General features: G+C 36.2%; 1 protein-coding gene across 1 annotated transcript in view; it reads left to right on the forward strand.

Moving 5' to 3' along the window:
* The window catches only part of LOC150096368 (methyltransferase-like protein 25B), a 101,676-nt gene extending 86,946 nt beyond the window's left edge, over positions 1-14,730 (forward strand). Inside the window, exon 12 of the mRNA XM_090409042.1 lies at positions 14,350-14,730. Within this exon, the coding sequence (XP_090265168.1) occupies positions 14,350-14,429 (80 nt within the window). The 3' untranslated portion in view covers positions 14,430-14,730. The remainder of the gene's footprint in view (positions 1-14,349) is intronic.
* Positions 14,731-18,703: the final 3,973 nt, after the last annotated feature.

The following is an 18,703-nucleotide window of genomic DNA, read 5'->3' on the forward strand; positions in this document are numbered from 1 at the left end:
TTGGTGGTAATAGTTTTTTGGAAAGTTTTGGGAGAAAGGTTATTCCAGAAGACAGAAGTAGATATAATAAAAGAGAAATGGGAAAAGCAAGTCCAGTGTGTTTACAGTTGTACTGAAAAGGTATATTGGGCAGCTGCTGCTCTTGTTTTAAAGGCCCAACAGAAAGTGGGGAATGGATTTTACATCCATAGCAATGGATGTAAAAGCATGTGTAGAAAAGACATAATGCATCTGTCAGATAGTTGATATGTGAGGGAATAATCATCTGTACAGCACTGAGAATTTCTACGGAGGTTTTAGGTGTACCCAAACATGAGGATAGTATTTTAAGGATCAGTGAACTGACTTAGGATTTGTATAGAGTTAATAGCTGGGTGGATAAAAATTAGCATCTTGAATGGAAAAAGAATGTCTAGTTTTTTTAGAGGCTGAGGAAGATACTGATGTGATGTGTTTATGCCAGGAGAGAGAAAAGGAGAGGTGCACTGCGGCACATCCGAAAAATTAACAAAAATCCAATATAACCTCACAACCACTTACAGACCACATAAGAAATTGGCATCTCTTATCCCCTCCACCAAAGACCAGTCACATCCCCTAGACCTATCAGGAGTATACCAGGCCCTTTGCAGTTGCAAACTGGCCTACTATGGCCAAACAGCCAACATCAGAATATCTGAACACAAGGACTACATCCGGTTCCACCAATACAACCACTCAGTACTTGCTGAGCATGCTTTGAACACCCACCATGGGATATGCTGGGAAAGGGCTACTCTATTACACTGCAGCAAATATAAATAAGAAAGACTATTACTCAAATCTGCCTCTCAGTCCTGAAAAAACTTTCCAAACCTCAACAAATTTGGGTGCATGAGACTGCCCCAAATTTGGGAAGCACACATTCTAAGATCGTCAGCCCAACTGCTGAGATTAACTCAATATATCCATGAGGATTAACCCAATTTAGCCCATTGGGGAGCACTGTTTAGGACTAGGCCTGACTTCTGTTGCCTTTCTTCAGCCTCATTTGCTCAGTGTTAAGTGTCTGCATGCACATATCATTGTTTTTGGTGATTCCAGATGATGGCAATGTAATGCTGCCGAAATATAGGAAAGCATTAATTAAAGTCCTTTATAATTAATATTGTATTATGTGTTGTTATTTCCTGAAAAATTAATAGTTATGCTTAATCAGTGTATATCTCATCTCATCTTCCTTTTACCCTCATTTACCGTGCGGTGTTGAGGGTTTATTAATCATTGGACCTCAAACCATTCACAGGATAAGGTAGTCAGCCCTGCGCCTGGTGTATCCTATGTCCTGTAGCGTTGAGTTCTTAAGGCCGGTTTGCTTGCTTTGTAGGATGAAAAACCCCAGGATAAACTGGGGAAAAAAACCTACTGTCCATGCCCAAGACCGGCTAACTTGGCTATGACTGAGGAAGATCCTTCAGTTCCTCACGTCACCGATGGGAATCGAACCTAGAACACTCCTTCCCCAGGCATGTGGTTGTGAAGCGCACAGCTACTAGACTAACCACACTGACACCTGTGTATATTTGATTAACAAATGTATGATTAACCAATGTATAAACCTGTCTACAAGAAGAGGGATAGACCGGAGTTAAGTCAGCCCAGGAAAGAGATCTGATCCTGGAAATGAGGAACAGATTTCTTATATGGAGAGTAATTGGTGAGTGGAATGCATTGCCTGAAATTGTGGTGCATATGGAAACAGAATGAATTTTAGGCATGGTTTGATTAGCTTTGTGTATGACATTGGACCTCCCACGAAGCTAATCAAACCATGCCTAAAATGATGATGATGATAAAATAATAAATGACTAGGTTCTAGATACTCTAAATAAAGGTAATTTGTGTAGGTGGTAATGCTGATGATTTTAGCATGGCTGTGCTAATAACATTTATATTTTATAAATGTTGTCATAAATTAATAATATATTTCAAAATATAACTCACCTGATCATGGTTGTGGAAGAGGCTAAACCAGTCACTGCTGTGATATGATCAATCTTCTTTAAGACTCTGACCAGGTAAGTGTATTTGTGATATAGAACTTTTTTCTACTCTTCTCCTCAAATATAAATGTGATTAACAATCCATTCTGAAATTATAAGCAATATATATTTAAGAGAGTTACCATTCACATCAGTGGCAACCCGTGAAGTTTTAAGTGCGGGTGCTGCCTATACAAAATTTTTTAAAAAAATCATTCTTTTTTTCCTAATTAGTAACCAATTTATTAGTAAATAAATCTGTAATTTATTTATTAATAAATTGGTTACTGATTAGGAAAAAAAGAATTTTTTTAAATTATTTTGTATAGGCAGCACCCACACTTAAAACTTCACGGGCCGCCACTGATTCACATGCATTTTAGTCTTTACTAAGACAGTCATCAGCTGATAGCTGAATTTTCATGGATATATTGAGTTAAATCACAGTGCACAGTGGACTACAATTTTTCAATAGTTATTTATTCCACAATCCCTCCCCCTCCTCCCACACAGAAACCTTTCATGAATTCACTTAGTTTTCATTGGACCTTCCAAGGGCTTTCATTTGGCCTGATGAACTCTCAGCTTTCCTGCACACTGTAAGAGTGGGATTGCGACAATATTGACAGTTCAGTATATAAACAAAAATAAAAGCGAGTATTACTATATTTTGACTAAATTCTGGAACTGAGATAAATTGCAAGAGGTTTCATTTGCTAAATAATATATCCCTTCTTCAAAACTGACAAACCAACTCAAGAATGCACACACCCAACATGCACTATGTGATCCTAAAACAAAAACAGCCATTTCCAAGAAGAAGTTTTTACAACTATAACCTTAATTATTATTGCACAGGCTCGTATCCTATGATTATTCAGTATTAAACCGAATGTGTTTAGATTATTTAAATTAAAAATGATATAATAGCTTAAGGGTCAAAGCTATATAACTGAGAGGAGACCTCTACATAGCCTTTCAAGGAATGCAGAGAACCAACCAGGGCTTCTGACCTAATGTCCAGTCCTTACCTTCTCGTGGTGCACCCTGTTGGGTATCTACCTGGATACTGAATGAACGAGGATGGGCTGGCAATTTGGGATTTAGCCGACCAAATTGTATTCTTATTGCCTTAAACCAATATACAAAACGATGGTACAACATGACAAAATTTCATGCCGGCTGGGGCGTCGCCCGGTTAAACAAGGACCCCATTGTTTTTGCCAGGGAACCAGGCAAACAGCGAAAAGTCAGCTACTGGAACAAATCTGAAAACACACCCCAACTCAACATCACCAAAGTTAAAGATCGGTACTATCAACATAAGAAGCCTGAATGGCAAAGAAATGGAGCTAGCTGAGGAATTAGATAAGTACCAGATCGACATAATAGGGGTGACTGAAACAAAAAAGAGCAATAAATTTTTTCTGAGCAATATATACAAAATGTTATATTCAAGCAATGACAATCAAGGAAAAGAAGGAGTAGCCATAGTATTCAACACAAAATATGAGGCTCACCTAACTGAATGGCAGGCAGTCTCAAGTAGAGTGATGTGGACTAATATCAGAATGGGGAATTGGACAATGAGACTTATTTGTGCCTATGGTCCCACAGAAGATTCTACTAAGGTAGAAGTGGAGGAATTTTTTGATTCTTTAGAAAAACCAACTGACACAATGAAAAAGGAAAAGTTGGTCCTTGTTGGGTATCTAAATAGCAGAGTAGGAAATAATTGTCAGACATACAAAAATATTTTGGGAAAATTTGGAGAAAAGAGCAAAGCTAATAATAATGGCAAATACCTGTTGGATTTCTGCTCAGGACATGGAATGGTTATTACTAACACCATGTTCCAACATAGTCCGTGCGGCTAGTCTAGTGGCTATGCGTTTCGCAACCATATGCCTGGGGAAGGAGGTTCCTAGGTTCAATTCCCGTCGGTGACGTGAGGAGCTGAAGGATCTTCCTCAGCCATAGCCAAGTTAGCCAGTCTTGGGCGTGGACAGCAGGGTTTTTTCCTCAGTTTATTCTGGGGTTTTTCATCCCGCAAAGCAGGCAAACTGGCCTTGAGAATTTAACACTACAGGCCATAGGATATACCGGGGCATAGGGCTGACCACCTTATCCTGTAAACGGATTGAGGTCCGATGATCAATGGACCCTCGACACCGCAAGGTAAAAGAGGGTATAAAGAAGATGAGATGTTCCAACATAAAAATGTGCACAAATTCACATGGAGAGAAGAAGCAAGGAATAAGAAAAGTCTCATTGACTATGTTATTGTTGATAGTGATGTTTTCTCCCTGTTTTAAGAACGTTTTAAAGCGAATAAAAGTTGAGCAGCTCTGAGATGTGAACTGTAGACTAAAATACACAAAGATTATTGAAGAAAAAATGAAAGAGTTTGAGAACAGGAACCAAACCTTGGAGATTCAGTGGCAAGTCTTGAAGAAAACCTTGATTGATTCAGCCAGAAAAGCATGTGGTGAGGTAGTCTGCAAGGATAGAAAATCAGAACTCCATGGTGGACACAGGCAGTTAAAGTGGCAGTGATGGAAAAGAAGAAAGCATATCGAACATTCCTGGCAAATAATTCAGCTTTTGCTCTCTCTTAGAGAATACAGAGACAAATGTAAGAAAGCTAAACAAAAGTCATGGGAGGATTTGGCAAGAACATAGAAAATAAATATCTAGAAGGTGATAAGATATTTTGGAGGTTGTTGAAGAAGCTTAGAAATGGAGGAAAGTGTGCTGTGAAAGGAGTTAGAGATGATAAAGGTGACATGAAAACGGTAGAAAAAGATATCCTTGAAGTAGGGAGTAATTACTTCGAAAAATTGCTAAATGAAACAAGCAGTGATAGCACAGTGGTAAAAAACGCTCAACAACCATACAGTCAGGAATACATATCCATACTTGAAGTAGAAAAAGCCATCAAAGGCTTGAAATGTGAAAAGGCAGCAGGAGTAGATGATATTCGACCAAAAATGCTGAAGTATGGTGGCACAAAAGTCTTACAGTGGCTGCACTGCATAGTTCAGAAAGCCTGGACAGAGGGACGAATTCCTGATGATTGGAGTAGAGCTCTAATAGTACCTATACATAAAAAGGGAAATAAAACTGAATGTCAGAATTACAGAGGCATTTCATTACTGAGTTTTCCTGGTAAGATATATGCAAGTGTACTTCAGAAATGGTTAAGGAAGGATTTTTGGAAGAAATTGAGGAAGAGAAGCTAGGTGAAGAACAAGCTGGATTCAGGCCAAATAGAGCCTGTCAGGATTAGATTTTCACTTTATGACAGAGAGTTGAGAAATCATGGGAATATAACAAAAATCTGTATTTATGTTTTGTAAATCTGGAAAAAGGCATATGACAAGTTATTCCAAACGCTATTATATGGTGTTAATGGGGCATTATATCAAGCAATACTTAGTCTCTATTTGAGTTGTAAGTCAGCAGTTAGAATTGAAGGAATTACAGGAAGATAGTTTAATGTTAAATCTGGTGTCAGACAAGGATGTACATTATTCCCTCTGTTATTCATTATCTATATGGATCACATCATCAAATTCTTACCATGTACCCTCAAGGGGTGTACAGGATATATGAAGGAAAGTGGTATTAAACATGATATCAGAATTTTAAATGTTAATGTCAGCTATTTGCTTTATGCGGACGATGTTATACTTCTAAATAAATCCGCTACAAGTTTGCAAGATTCCCTGACTAAATTGAATAACTGTTGTAATAGATATGGTATGAAGGTCAGCATTAAAAAGACAACGACAATGAAATTAGGTAGAATTGTTGAAAATGTCAACTGTGTTGTGAACGGGGAACCTGTGGAACAAGTAAAACATTTCAGCTACTTAGGCACGATTTTTAGTGAAGATGGTAAATTAAATATGGAAATAGACAACAGAATCAACAATGCGTGTATGGTAGGAAGTCAATTGAATAAATTCATATGTAATAAGAGAGAAATTAGTCGGAACACTAAATTAGCTGTATACAAGACAGTGTTCAAACCAGTTTTAACTTATGGATCTAAGAGCTGGGTCAGAAGTAAAACACTTGACCAAAGACTAGAGACTGCAGATATGAGAATCCTGAGAAAGATTAGAGGTGTGAACAGATGGCATCAATGGCAATATCGTATTAAAAATGAGGATATTAGGAAAGAACTTGATATTGGAATGCATTAGCAGAGCTAATCTCAAGTGGTATGGTCACTTAAACAGAATGGGAGAGGAAAGATTAGCAAAAAAAGTGTTCTCTGTCAGGTTGGCAGGAAAAAGACCCAGAGGAAGACCAAGATATAGGTGGATTGATACAGTACAAAGTGCCTTAGACGATATAAATATAAGATCTGATAATGTTGGAGTCTTGACAAGTAAACTGATTTGGAGGAAAATTGTAGATAGGAAGTTAGTAATTATGTAAATTTTTCATGTGGTATTATCATATCCTGTACACCCCTTGAGGGTACATGTCAGGAATTTGATGATAGAGTATTTAAATGAATGATTTAATGCAAGAATAGAATTAAACATAAACTCTGAGTGGCCATTTTATTACTTAACACTTCATTATTCAAGAAATTCATTCATTGTCAGGGGCACTCACAACTAATTCTGGCAATCCATTCCACTCATTCACTACTCTCCATGCAAAAAAAAAAAATTAGTCCACACACTTTTACTAACCACATTCTTACACAATTTTGTCATATCGAAGTATATGTTTAATAGGTGAATGATGAATGTGATGGTATGGGAAGTACTTCCTTGACATGCATGCTCACACGCACGCGCACACACTGTCTCTCTCTCTCGTACTAGACCATCTGAATGACAGATGCTACTTACATGGTTTTGATTAAGTGCATTTTTTCATGCTCAATTTATTTGTCTAGTAACAATCTACTATATTATTATACAGGTATCTGGAGTCAAAAGACTTATTGTGGGAGACCCACACTATCATATATACACACAAAACCATCATACCTCTCCTTAAATTCATTCATGGTCAGGGCACTCACAACTAATTCTGGCAATCCATTCCACTCATTCACTACTCTCCATGCAAAAAATCTAGTCCACACACACCTTTACTAACCACATGCTTACACACTTCCAGGATGTCTCCTAGTTCTCTCTATTTGTCATATATTGAAAAATTTACTTTGCATCAATTTTATAAAATTCTTTAATATCTTATAAGTTTCTATCATGTCCCCTCTTTTCCACCTATCAACTAAACTTTGCAACCCACACAACCTTCAACCTATCTACATAGGAAGCATTCCATAGACCTGTCACCAGCTTGATCACTTTTCTCTGAATCCTCAACGCCACCTCCTGATTCCCAAGAAACATGCATTACCAAACCTGTACACATAGTCATATGCAGCCAAATCATAGTCCTATAAGGAGTGATAATAACTTCTCTATATTTACTTGTTAATATGTTTTTCAACATCCAAGTAATCCTCTGAGCTATTCTACCAACTTTTGCAATATGTCCTGTTAACTTGAACTCTCTGTCTCCTATAATTTATCCCCGAGAAACTAGCCTTCATTAATTTCCTCCAATCTAGAACCAGTGACATGATACACAGTATGTAACCTTTTCATCTTGAAGTGCATAACCTAGGAAAGAATATCAGTAGTGCATAGGAAGTGGTCAAGGATTGTTTGAGAAAAGTGGTATCAGACTGCATATCCACAGTCAGGAGGATAAACCAAATGGGAATTAACCATACTAGTCACATTCTTCTTGTTTGCACTTTGTACTACCCATGAATATGCTGATCACCTTTTCTTCTTATTCCCTCTACAATGTTTTTTTTTTTTATTTTCCAACTCTTGTTTTATACCTCTACTCATCCACTAAGAAATGTTGTAATGTTCATTTAGCAATTTTTCAAGAGCATCAGAATGACTATACCATATCTCATTGGGCAGCTCAATCACTGGATCTCCACCTGGTCGAGTTCTGTGGAATGAACTATTCATGATAGAAATCTGCATACTCCATTCAGAAGCAATTGCAGAAAGCCAGAATCCCTTCCTAGAATAATAATAACAAAACATCAAAAATTTACAAAAAAAAAAAAAAATCCTACCAAAAATTTTTAAAACAACTTAAAATTTGCATTTTGCCTTCTATCACTCTATTGAGGCTGAAAAGTTCTAATAAATGCCATTAAAACAACTGATATAAACACAAGAAAGAACACATCTTAAAACCTTTTAACCCCTTTGTTTTATCAGATTGTAATAATTTGTTCTTTTTCCTTTTAGGATATATAAGAGACATGTCAGTGATTTGAAGAAATTCGAAGACACAGAGGTGCAGGCCATCATCAAGTTTTTCATGCTCCAAGAAAAGTCCATATGAGATTCACCAAACTTTGTTTAAGACTTTAGGGGACTGTGTCCTGGCATATCCAACAGTTGCCAGATGAGTGGCCAAGTTTAAAACTGGGCATCCTGAGACAACAAATGCTCCCAGGTTAGGAAGACCTTTCACAATGATCACATCTGAAAACATTGATGCAGTGCATGTCATGATAGTTGGTGATAGATGAATATCAGCCAAAAAATTGCAACGACTCTGGGGATATCTAGAGAACGAATTGGGGTCATTATCCACCAATATCTGGACATGCAGAAGCTCTCAGTGAAGTGGGTCCCCAAATGTTTGAATGCCAACCAAGAGAGAGAATGTGTGCTGTCATCTCAAGGGAGTTTGGATCATTTTGAGAAATCAGGTGCAAATTTTTTGGCTTGTATTATGACTGTTTTGATGAAATATGACTATAATACTATGACTCAGAGACCAAACAACAGTCAATGGAGTAGTGACACTCCAAGGTTCTCAATGGCTAAAGAAGTTCCAAACCCAGAAGTCGGCAGGAAAGGGCACTACCATTTCAATTTGTAGTTTTGCTGTTCCAGGCTTGTGTGCTTGAGCGTTCAGGTCTCCTGATACTAGCACTGCATTGTTTGTGCTAGAATTTCAGTCAGGTCTGCTTCCAATAACTGTTTACTTGGAGAGTTATATACAGAGTATATTTTCAGGGTACTCTCATTTGCAGTTTGGACCTCCACCCCCGTGATTTCTATGTTGGTAGTAGCAGAATTTGCAATTTTGTGTTCTAATTTCAGTATAGAACATAGTTCCTGAGTTTTGGGTTGTCAACAGATCAAAGGTTCATTTCATTTACAAGGATTACCTTAGCACTATAACGTGTCACAAATTCTTGTAGTTTTTGCATTTTGTTTCCTAAACCATTGCATTCCAGAACACAATGTTTGTTAACTATCGACTAATGCAGTAAGAATTGTTTGTGTGTGTCTCACAAACTTGTTTGTAGAGTCCTGGCTGGGGGTTTGCTTTATTAACATTTTGCCCAGAGTGGCTGTTATGACTGCAGTTTTGCTGGGGGTATCATCATTTGCTGTAAGTGCTTCTGGAGTTGTTGACTTTTACATGGCTAAGTATTGTCTGCAGTCTGTAGTTGGTGGAATGTGGTCCACCACAGTTGGTACATATAGCGGGTTGTTTTTGATTTTTTGCATGAAGCCACTGTGTAGCTTTCTCTGCATTTAACACAGTGAAAATTGGCCTTGAGCAGTATTACGATGGCTGGATTTTTCACAGTAGTGACATTGTCCAGTTGATGCCTTCCGTCATAAGGGTTCTGGTTTTATAGTCTGGTCGCAAACTATTTTTAGGCCATAAGTTTTCTTGGTACTGTTTTCTGATTTTCACTAGGACAAGAGGCATTGGCCATTTATCTGCTCCAAGCATACGGCTAACTTTCATAGAGCTTGTCTTGTCAGATGTCATCTCCTTCCAGGAGGTTGACTACCATGAGCTTCCACATGTATGGTTTTGTGCTTCTCTTTTGCATTCTTCATAGGACAAAAAGGTCCAGTCCTTAATATTTCCCATCCAATCTGCTCTTTGTCTTCCTCTTCTTCTTTTTCCTTGTATCATTCCTTCTAGAAATGTTTTTTGTAGGGATTCATGCCTTAGTATGTGACCAAGGTAGGTGGTTTTCCTTTTCTTAATGGTTTTCAATAGATTCCTATCTTCTCCAATCATCTCTAATATTTCTAAATTAGTTTTTTTTGGCAGTCCATGGGACTCTAAGAATTCTTCTGAGGATCCACATCTCAAAGGCTTTTAGTTTATTTTCGCAATATTTTGATATTGTTCAGGTTTCTGCTCCATATAGCAGTGTTGACCATACGTAGCATTTGGACAGCCTAATTTTTGTTTTTGTGTGAAATTCCCTTGAGGTCAGAATGTTTTTCGTGCTAATGAAGGTTGATCTAGCAATTTCTATTCTTCTTAATATTTCCTTATCACACTTTCCATTCTCTGTAATTAGTTGACCCAAATATATATAACTCTCTATTTGATCTAAAGTATTTCCTCTGATCTTAATATTTATATCAGGTATTTTCTGTTTTTCTCTTGTTACCAGCATGGCTTTAGTTTTTTTGAAGTTGAAATTAAGTCCATATTTTTTACTTACTTCAGCATCTCTTCTAGTAGGTTTTGAAGATCTTTTTTATTTTCAGCTATCAATACTGTATCATCTGCATATCTTAAGTTGTTTATATTCCTGCCTCCTATGCTGACTCCTTTAATTTCTTCTATTTGCTGGAAGATATTTTCAGTATAGAGGTTAAACAATATAGGAGAAAGAACACAGCCTTGTCTACTGGGAATTACTCCAAGATTTCTCCTGATATTTTTAGTGAGACAGTTTGCTCCCAATATAGATTTATCAGTAATCTGGTATCTTTACCATCTACTGCTAAATTTCTGATGCATTTGATTAGTTGTTCATGTTGTATATTGTCAAAGGCCTTTGTGTAGTCAATAAAACATAAGTAGACTTCTTTCTGCTTCTCCAGATATCTTTCTATGATAGTTCTAATGTTGAAGAGTCCTTCTCTAGTTCCTTTATTTTCCTGAAAACCAGATTGTGTTTCATTAATTTCCATTTTAATTTTATGTTTATTTCTTTCTAGGATGATATATAACATAACTTTTGCTATCTGACTGATTGTTCTGTACTCTTCATGTTCGATTGTCTTCGATTTTGTAGGTATTGGTAGGAACATTGAGTGCTTAAAATCTTTTGGCAGGTGTCCAGTTTCGTATATTTTGTTACATATGTCAGTTAGTGATCTTATAGCTTTATCATCTAAAGTCTTTAGATATTCTGCCATAATTCCATCAATTCCTGGAGTTTTTCCTGGTCTCAGTTTCCTAATGGCATTTGTTACTTCCCAGGTAAGAAAAGTAGGCCCCTCCAAATCTTCTTGCATTGGCTTATCTATTCTGTCATGATTGTAGAGTTCCTTTGAATACTCTACTTATCTATCCCTTATTTTTTCTTTCTCCATTAAGATGCTTCCACTGGTATCTTCGATGCAATGAGAGCCTACCCTTTTGCAAGATTTGCTAGTTAGCTCCCTAACTTTTTCATGAAGTTCTCTTGTTTTGTGCTTTTTGGCCAGAAGTTCAATTTCCTTGTTTAAGTTCTTGTATTCAGGTCGATTTTTGTGTTTCTTTCTTTCTTTCCTCCGTCATTTTCAGTATCTTGTCATTCATCCAGGGTTTACTTATCTTCTTCTCAAATTTGGGAATTGTTTGTTTTACTGCCTTTTTTTTATGCCCTCTTTAAATTTCTGCCATCTATCCTCAATCTCATGTTTATGGTAAGGATACTTGGTGGAATTAGGAACATTCGCGGCAGTGGATTGTGCCAGTTCTTTTAAAAATTTATCTTGTATTTCTTGATTTTTAAGGGAGCCAAGATCATATTTTTCTATATTTATAGGTTTCATTGTTTTCTTTAATTTTATTGCTGCTTTAATGACCACAGGATTGTGGTCTGATCCAATATCAGCCCCTGTGTATGTTTTGGCTTAGGATGAATAAATCTTAATGAGTCACCTTGATGTTGAGTCAAGATTTCCTTTTAAGATGAATGGATACCAGAGACCAAGATTAAAGTAATGCAATAGTCATATATTTCTCATGTATAAGTAATGAAAAGGTGTATCGACTTATTATTAAAATACTCTAGATCAAAGAAAGATGTTGAAAATTTTTCACTTCATTAAAATGTAAATTAAAGATGCCAAGAGATTATATTCTTGTTTAATCCTTTATCCAAGTGTAAAGATTTCCTAAAGCAATTGATGTGAAGTTACCTCTATATACAAGTATCCCACTAGTGAAGATTCTTAACATTCAAACTTTACTTATGCTTGGATAAAGGATTAAACCAAGAATATGATTTCTTGATATCTTTATTGTATAGTTTAATCAAGTGGAAAAAAAAAAAATCTCCCACTACTGAAATATCTTTACATGTACTACAATTAAAAGCTTCCAAGAAAATGTAACCAAATTATGTTGCTCAGAATTCCTAGCAATAAGAACCATCTAAAATTCTTTAAATATGACAATAATGTCATATTTAAAGAATTTTGTCATAAGTAGGCAAAAAGAGGGTTTATGAAAGAAGCATATATGTTATCATGGTTGTATAGGATTTATTATCCTCTATATACAAGTAGCCCAGTGGTGAAGATACTTAACGTACAAACTTTGCTTATGCTTGCATAAAGAATTAAACCAAGAATATGATTTCTTGACATCAATCATATTATTATTAAGAGAGACCTTCAGGGACTCATCGAGGATGGTCATACCATTTGCACCAGCAGTCCTACCTGTTCTTGAATTCTTCACGCTACTCACACACACACACACCACATCTAATGGCAATCCATTCCAATCATGCACTACTCTATGAGAGAAAAATTTATCCCATTTCTTGGCAGCATTCATTCTCAACTTCCAGGGATGCCTTAACATCCTTTTCCCACCATCCATAAAATGAAAAATTCCATCTAGTGAAATCCTGTATGATCCTTTCAGAAGTTTGTAAGTCTCAATCATATCACTCTTTCTCCTGTCTGCTGGTGGGTATGCAGTTCCCAAATTCTCATCTGCCTTCATAATCAGTATTCCAAAGCCTTATATAATTTTTAGCACTTTCCTTAGCACTGTTTCTCTCCACTGTATCAGAATCACCTTGGAAACCAGAAGACCAGACCTGTGCACAATTATCCAAATGAGATCTTATCAAAGCCTTGTAAAGAGCAAAATAACTTCCTTGTTTTTACAAGTCAAGGTTCATTTCAGCATTGCAATTATTCTCTGAGAGTTGTATTTGCAATCTTTGTTATATTGTCCTTGAACTTACTATCTTCCTGCCTACTAAAACTCCAGGATCCCTAGCCTGATGAGTTTCTTCTAGCATAATCCCACCAATAAAATATGATATTGGATATCTAATATCACCAAAGTGCATGACTTTACATTAACTGACAGCCATTTTCACATGTCCACAATTCCAGCCTGTTCAAATCATTCTACAAGTACTACATATCAGCAGCACTCATGATTATCCTACCTAGCTTTGAATCATCACCAATCATCAGATATCTGTATGTTGCTTGTGAATTCTTCCAACTGTCATTAATGTTCAGATTGAATAACAATAGACCAGGGACTGATCCTTGTGGCATGCCACTGGTTACCTTAAATCTTGCAGAATCGCATCTCCCATGTACTAGTTTTTGATATGTCAGTCAGTCAGCCATCCTCTCTATCCATGCCAATATCTTATAATCCAATCCTGTGTTATCCAGTTTATGCAATAGTCTTTCATGCTGTATTCTGTCAAAAGCCTTATTAGCAAAATCCAAAACTGTCGTGGTGTATCCATTCCAGTTGTCTAACTCAACGGTAACATTATTGTGGAATGTGAGCAAGTTACTCAAACATGACCTACCCTTAGTGAGCCCACTCTGTTCATTTCAAAGTATAGTTTCTCTATCAACCCATTTCTGGATACGAGCTCTAACCAACTTTCCAAAATCTTCACCTCTGATACTGATAGGTCAATAGTTGAATACATTTTGAATACATATAATTTGAATTAACTTGTCTCATATTACATGGTGCTATTGTAAAAAGTTACAAAACATAACAGCAACAAATCTTATTTTTTACTTGTATTAAACTGTTACTTATATTTTTAGTATATCTGACATGCATGTTTCTCTAAAAAGTTTCATGTTTTATCTAATTCTCTTATGAACTCCTCTCTTCATTAGAATTGTCATTTCGGTGAAGAAATAACTTTCTGTGCTAGACAATTTAATTAATACTTTATTAACGGTTAATATATAATTTCTTTGATTTAATTCTCTAGGATATTCAAGCTGCATTGTTCCCCTTTTTGATCCTAAGATGTCTCCACGTAATCATGTACTTATATCTGTAAAAAGGTGAAAATTTTTAATTACTGCAGGGCATTATGCTGAAGGAAGATATTTAATACTTAATTGAATCATCAGCTCTAATAAAAGTTATCACTCAGCCTAAATTTCTTATTTAATTTAAAAATTTTTAATTTTTTAATCTATTTATTTTTATTTATTTATTATTATTTGATTTAATATTAAAACCCATCCTGTAAATAGATTTTGCTATGTTGTGTAGTACAGAAGCCTGTACAATTTGTGTTTAAATCACAAATGGCCTCCATGTATTTTTCAATACTGTATCACATTTGTAAATAAATCATTGTTGTACATTTCTATGGCTTATTTATACAAAAAAGATTTTGTGAAGTCTGTTTTTCTGAACTATGTGCCAGTGTTATTTGTTCTGCACATATCATATAAACTTTTATTCCCAGTTCATCTCAGTTCCAAATTATGGGTTCTCCTATATACCTTTATAAACACACATTTGTATAACATTCAATAAAATTTTTTTTCTGCAGTGAAAGTTAATACGTAAAATATTTTTTCATTATGTACTAATTCAAAGGACTTGTTATTTGTATTAATGATTAGTTTGTCGTGTAATTCTTAGTCAGTGGAGAAAGATTAAGTTAACTTTTTAATTGGTGAAATTCAGTACTTAAATCACAGAATGAATTTATTAATTGCTAATTTTTACTATACTAATTTGAGTAATAGAAAAATAAATTTCATATTGAAAAGAAAATATGTAAAAAAAAAGTTCAAAAAGCAATCAGTCAGTCATCTTGGAGAGATGAACTGTACAAATATCATATTTATATATATAAACAAGAAATTTTCATTACATTGACATTCAGTGATTCATCATCATGCTCCCCTGCCATTCTTTTATGTTTTCGTTTTGTCTTTTGAAGCATTCAACTTCCATTTCATTAAATTGTTAATGCCCATTTACTAGCCCCAGCTTCCTTTTGAAGATTGGTGGGTAGTGAGACCTCACTCATAGCCAATTATCGATAGCTAGCTCAAGGCCATCAATAATTTTAATAGACATCTTTGGATGATGTATATGCCATACAACTGACACCATCTCATGCTCCCTCACTATATATTATTGTCTTAAATGGTGCGAGCACTTTGGCTTTTTTTTTTTTTTTTTTTTTTGATTTGTGCGAATTAGAACCTGAGTTTCATAGGGAAAAACTACTTGCTTGTCTCAGAGATTAACTGGAGAAAGAAAGGCAGGCAGAGTTACTCTGTCAGTGACTAGAATTGAACTTACAAATGGTCTTTCTTCGTGTGCCCTAGCACTATGGATGCAAATATCATTAACAGAGAAAGCACTCACAATTTACTCGGGCAACCGATTCCATTCATTCACCACTCTCCAAGTGAAAAATTTAGTCCTCACACCCTTGCTAGCTACACTGTTACCCAACTTCCGGGGATGACTAGCCAAGTACGAAAGTGTTTCCCCTGTGCCAATCCTATAAAATCCTTTAAGTAACTTAAATGTTTCTATCATATCCCCCCCCTTTTTTTTTTGCCTATCAATCGACTTTTGCAATCCACAAACCCTCAGTCCATCCTCCAAAGACCACTAATCATCTTGGTCACTTGCCTCTGGATCCTCTCCACCACTTCCTCATCCCAAAGAAACCCAGGTGACCAGACTTGAGCACAGTAATCCAGGTGTAGTCATATCAAGGTTTTATAAAGAGGAATAGTAACTCCCTTATCTCTGTTTGTTCTTTAATAACTAAATAATCCTGTTAGCTACCCTGGCTACTTTAGCATTGTGCCTTCTAAACTTCAACTATCTATCTGCTATTACCCCCAAATCCCTGGCTTCATCAATTTCCTGGAGCACTTCCTTCAATGTCAAACATCTTGTAATCTTTGTATTCCAAAATGCATAACTTTACACTTTTCGACATTAAATCAACATCCATTATGTTTTGCCTATCTTGTCAGCCTGTTCAAATCATCCTGCAAACTCTCTCTCTACAAATGGCCTCACCTATATGGGAAAAAAAGGCGTTAGCTGATTTTTAAAAAAAAAATTTTTTTTTGAACCAGCAAGACGAACACAAGTTTACATACAAAGTATACTTATAGCCTTATACAGATGAAGCTAAATACCTTATTGAATAATTACATTTACGGAATCCAAGGATATTTTGAAGATTGTGAGTGTCTAAGGATCTGTTAGAGCCACTGAGGTTGGTGATAATACGAAATTTGCTTATGTTCTGAACTATTATAGGTATGTTTTTATTTTCGTTTTTATTCATTACTTTACTTTTAGTTTTATTTATTGTCATTAGGACCATAACAATGGATGGAGGATTTACTCACAGCCAGTTTATTTGGGTCTTTACATAATTAGTTTTGCCCCTTATTCAAAACTGCAAAGAATATAGTAGATTCTCCCCTCCTTCATTGTGTTTCTTTGATCATCTTAGAGATGACAAAAGAGGAGGGGAGAATATCCTCCACAAGTCAGGAGGACAGGAATGCTTTCTGCATTCCTGTCCTCAAATGAACAGCTTTGAGGCTATCCAATGTGAGATATGGGCAAACAGGATGAAATGTGTAATTATGCTTACTATAATCCATGGGATATTAGGGAAATTGTGTAGATGACATGCAGTGGCAAATTAGCACTGATAAGTTCAGGTCAATTATTATTATGGAGGATTTCAGCTATGAGGATGTAGATTGGGAGGAAGAGGGATGGTCATATGAAAGGAAAAAATGAAATTTATGCAACTGCTGCTAAGAGATATTACTTGAGATAGCAAGTAGTGGAGGAGGGGGGGGGGGGACACTAGGTTCCAGAGTGCTGGATCTGGTGTCATAGCATCAGGGAACTTAACAGTAAGCAATCTATCTACTCTGCCTTCATTAGGGATAGCGATGATGTAATCTTGACATGGGAGATTGCCAGATATGGGGAATTTTCTACTAAAAAGGAATGTATTTTTATAAGTACTTATGAGGGTGGTCTGAAAATTTCTCGGCCTCGACCATATCACTATCGGCAAGAGATTTTTTTTTCTAAGTTGGTACATCTGTCATAAGTATCCATGTGAAATTGCAAGTCATTCTATCAAGTTTGTTTTATATGGCTGAAGCAAAAGTGTTGTCTGTATCCCTTGAAATGGATAAAATTGAGTATCATGCAGTTATAAAATTCTTTGTAAAATGTTTAATGCCAAAAGAAATTAATTCGAAGTTTATAAAAATTTATGGGCACTCGTCATCTTTTTCGACAATTAAGGAATGGACTGCCGAGTTTAAACATGGCCGTATCAGCCTTGGAGATGATACACGTGAAGGACGTCCAAAAAGTGTAACAACACCAGAAATCATCCATCAAGTGCATGATATGGTATTGGATGACCTGCAAGTCCAAGTGCATGAAATTGCTGACGCTATAGGCATTTCAAAAGAATATGTAGGATATATTTTGCATGAAGAATTGCATACGAAAAAGCTTTGCACAAGATGGGTGCCTTGCTTGCTCACAGCAAGAATAAAATGATTTTGTATGTCAATTTATTACTATGGATGAGACTTGGGTTCATCATTACACACACACCAGAATCCAAACTGCAGTCAAAACAGTGGACAGAAACCAGTTGTTCAGCGCCAAAGAAGACACAATTGGTTCCATCAGCAGGAAAGGTCATGGTATCGGTGTTTTGGGATGCTAAAGGCATTTTGTTTATTAATTATCTTGAAAAGGGTAAAACAATAACCGGGGAATATTCCGATCTTTTGACCACACTAGACGAAAAAATTCATGAGACAAGACCTGGTTTGCAGAAGAAAAAAATCATATTTTATCAGAATAATGCACCTGCCCACAAAGCTGTTTTGCAATGGGAAAATTAAGGGATCTGCACTATGGATTGTTGGAACATCCACCCTATTCCCCAGATTGGGTCCCTTTGACTTCTATCTCTTCCCAAAACTAAAACTCTTCCTCGCTGGTTAGCATGTTTCTTCTAATCAAGAGGTGATTGTAGACTTAAAATTGAACACTATATACTAATGCTTCATTGTCCTCTTCAGGAGAGTAATGAAACAGTGCTTCATAAAGAGGGCACTTTTCGATGCATAAACATTGCATCGCATTCACGTTAATAGCCTGGGTGTGCTTTCAAAATGCATACACCTTTGAGCCCTTCGAGAAGAGGTAAAGAGGGTGCAGTGGGTCAAATTCTTAGCTTTCTGGTATTTTTAAACTGCTGAGAAAGCATGGCTGAGTGAGCTAACATTTTGAGCTTA

This window comes from Typopeltis vanoorti, chromosome 19 (assembly GCF_054136105.1).
Source record: "Typopeltis vanoorti isolate ZY-2024b chromosome 19, IOZ_Tvanoo_1.0, whole genome shotgun sequence".
Taxonomy (NCBI): domain Eukaryota; kingdom Metazoa; phylum Arthropoda; class Arachnida; order Uropygi; family Thelyphonidae; genus Typopeltis; species Typopeltis vanoorti.